The sequence below is a fragment of the Rosa chinensis genome, chromosome 3, assembly GCF_002994745.2.
Source record: "Rosa chinensis cultivar Old Blush chromosome 3, RchiOBHm-V2, whole genome shotgun sequence".
NCBI lineage: Eukaryota > Viridiplantae > Streptophyta > Magnoliopsida > Rosales > Rosaceae > Rosa > Rosa chinensis.
In genome coordinates, this window is record NC_037090.1 from 10,658,960 (window position 1) to 10,661,359 (window position 2,400).

Sequence of the window (2,400 nt, forward strand, 5' to 3'; positions counted from 1 at the left end):
CGCCATTATCTACACAATTGTTAGCCCATTAGTACATCAGAACAGAAAAATAACAGTAATCAAAATAGTGTCGACCACTTACCACATATTAGAACACAATTCTGCTAGTGTTTAAAATAACAGCACTTAACACATCAGTTCGTGCAGAAAATAATAGTAACTACACTTGACACATATTAGTGCAGAAAATAAGAGTAATTAAAGTAACACACTTAATCCATGGTACAATCGCTGAAACATAAAAGAACCAACATTGAACACATATTTAATGAGCCAAGTATCCTTTAGGCATGACAATTATAAATTACATAAATACTACTATGTGAACTACTCTCCCTCAACTACTATATCCTCATCCCCTTCACGCCTATAACCCATTGGCTCCTAATTTGGAGATCGAGTTATCAAGTGACTGAATAGTTGGCATTGTAGTTGCAATTAGAGGGTGGGAAAGAACTGGGTTCCCAAGATCATCATCCTGAACAAAATCAATGTAATCTCTTTTTGGGACTCTCACCACAACTGACCACCTACAATCTACAGGGTCTGCATTATAAAATATTTGCTCCACACTTTTTCCTAAAACGAAAATGTCGTTTAGATAACCTTTCCTATTCAAATTATCCAAAGTGAACCCAAGATCATCTACTCTAACACCCTTCTGATTCTCTACCCAATCACACTTAAAAATAGGAATCCTAAAATGACCATAGTCAAGCTCCCTATTTCGGTAATCACCCTATAGAAACTCATGTCATTAGTAATAGGGTTTTTATCCTTAGCACTAGCTACTTGAGGTGTCTTAGCAACCAATAAACCCCACTGCTTTGTGTCGACCGAAGATCATCGCGCCACTTAGTGTTATATTTCACTTCCCCTATATGGTAACCACTAAACTTCGGGACTTCATTGCTCGGTTGATCTGCTAGCCACCTCACAATCTCGAGGATGTCACAATCTGGTTCTGCAAGCTTTGATTCAACCTGAAAAATAAAATAAAACATTAAACTAACTGTACTCCATATTATTAAAAACATTTCTGTCTACAATTTACACTTACATGAAATGGAAACTACTTACCCTCTCCTTCACCCATTGAGCAAAAGTCATGTTTTGTTTGTCCACCAACCACTTTTCATTCTTTTTGTACTTGGGGAGCTCCCTCTTCAAATGCTCCATGTGTTCCCTACACAAATATTTGTTAAGTATTAGCGTATGACCATTAGAACAAGAAAATAAGTAAAACTGTAAAAACAAAGAAAGTGATCGAATTACAAAAAGTAGCTTCTAAATTCATCAGTGTTTTGAAGCACGCAGAGATGAGCCTGCTGAAATTCTTTGCCATAAATGGACTCAACAGCTTCACCAGAGGTAGGCTTGTTATCCATGTTATTTTCTTTTGGGATGCCAATAGTATTGTCATCAAAGAAAAGTTTGGCTAAAAACTCAACAGCCTCTTCAGCTATGTAACACTCAGCAATGCACCCTTCCGGATGCCTTTTACTTCTAACATAGCCCTTGCACATCTTCATATACCTTTCAAAAGGATACATCCATCGAAAGCAAGTCGGTCTACATAGCTCAACTTCTCTAACCAAGTGGACTGTTAAATGAACCATTATGTCGAAGAAAGATGACGGAAAATATTTCTCAAGCTCACACAAAGTTTTGATTAGATCACTTTGGAGTTTTGGTAGCCTTGAATGATCTACAGTCTTGCAGCAAATTTCATTAAAAAAAAAAAAAAAAGGCAAAGCCTAATTACTGCAACTCTGATCGGTTTTTCCAATACCCCTTGGATAGCGACTGGGAGCAGCTATTGCATTAAGGCAGGACAATCATAGGATTTAAGTTAACCTTAACTCTAGCTTGTAAAGAATACAAAAAATATGAACAATACAAAGAATCAATTTTGAGAGAAAACCTTATCAGTTAAGCTCCCAGCAATACTCCAACTTAACTTTATATTAGCTTCAATATTCCAACTCCAATGGACAAAACCCTATACAACAAAAGCAGTGATTAAAAGCAAAAGCAAAAACCTGGAACCGAGAATTTAACATAGAGCTTCGAATTTAAACATATCGTTGAAAAACTAAAAGCATATCCAGACTAAATCAATAGAGAACTCAAATTCCCACATCAATACTTCACCAAAACTCAATGCATTATCAAAGATTTTGACATTGTCAAAGTGGGAAAATAACTGAACATATAAGCCAGCCTCATTGACCAGTTCATATTACCATTAATGTACTTCAATTACATATCTTGATTACAAGAACAGAACGAAGACAAGACAGTTTATTTACATGTTTAACTCACTGTAAGTAAAGAAAACAGGAAAACCAGTTTCATTCTCATACTAATCTACCTCTAGAAAAGTTTTGTTGTTTCGCT

At 35.9% G+C, this 2,400-nt stretch overlaps 1 protein-coding gene across 2 annotated transcripts; it reads right to left on the reverse strand.

Annotated features, from left to right (window-relative positions):
• Window positions 1-581: 581 nt before the first annotated feature.
• On the reverse strand, window positions 582-1,984 carry LOC121052120. 2 transcript variants are annotated; one of them, XR_005808045.1, is made up of 3 exons: window positions 1,925-1,984; window positions 1,081-1,186; window positions 582-983 (listed from the first exon to the last, which is right to left on the reverse strand). XR_005808045.1 is itself a non-coding variant. In XM_040516146.1 (3 exons), exons 1-3 carry the CDS (start codon window positions 1,386-1,388, stop codon window positions 789-791), a joined length of 414 nt encoding a protein of 137 aa, XP_040372080.1. In that variant the 5' UTR covers window positions 1,389-1,405; the 3' UTR covers window positions 582-788. The 2 variants fall into 2 exon arrangements, 1 of the variants encoding a protein (XP_040372080.1); XM_040516146.1 differs by lacking the exon at window positions 1,925-1,984 and adding an exon at window positions 1,276-1,405.
• Between the last annotated feature and the right edge of the window lie 416 nt (window positions 1,985-2,400).

What these genes read in the sequence shown, in the direction of transcription:
- LOC121052120 (XM_040516146.1), bottom strand. Translation starts at nt 1,388, where the DNA reads ATGGATAACAAGCCTACCTCTGGTGAAGCTGTTGAGTCCATTTATGGC. An exon ending in GAATTTAGAAGCTACTTTTT is followed by an intron (nt 1,187 to 1,275) that starts GTAATTCGATCA and finishes ATATTTGTGTAG; the next exon opens with GGAACACATGGAGCATTTGA. An exon ending in CTCAATGGGTGAAGGAGAGG is followed by an intron (nt 984 to 1,080) that starts GTAAGTAGTTTC and finishes TTTATTTTTCAG; the next exon opens with GTTGAATCAAAGCTTGCAGA.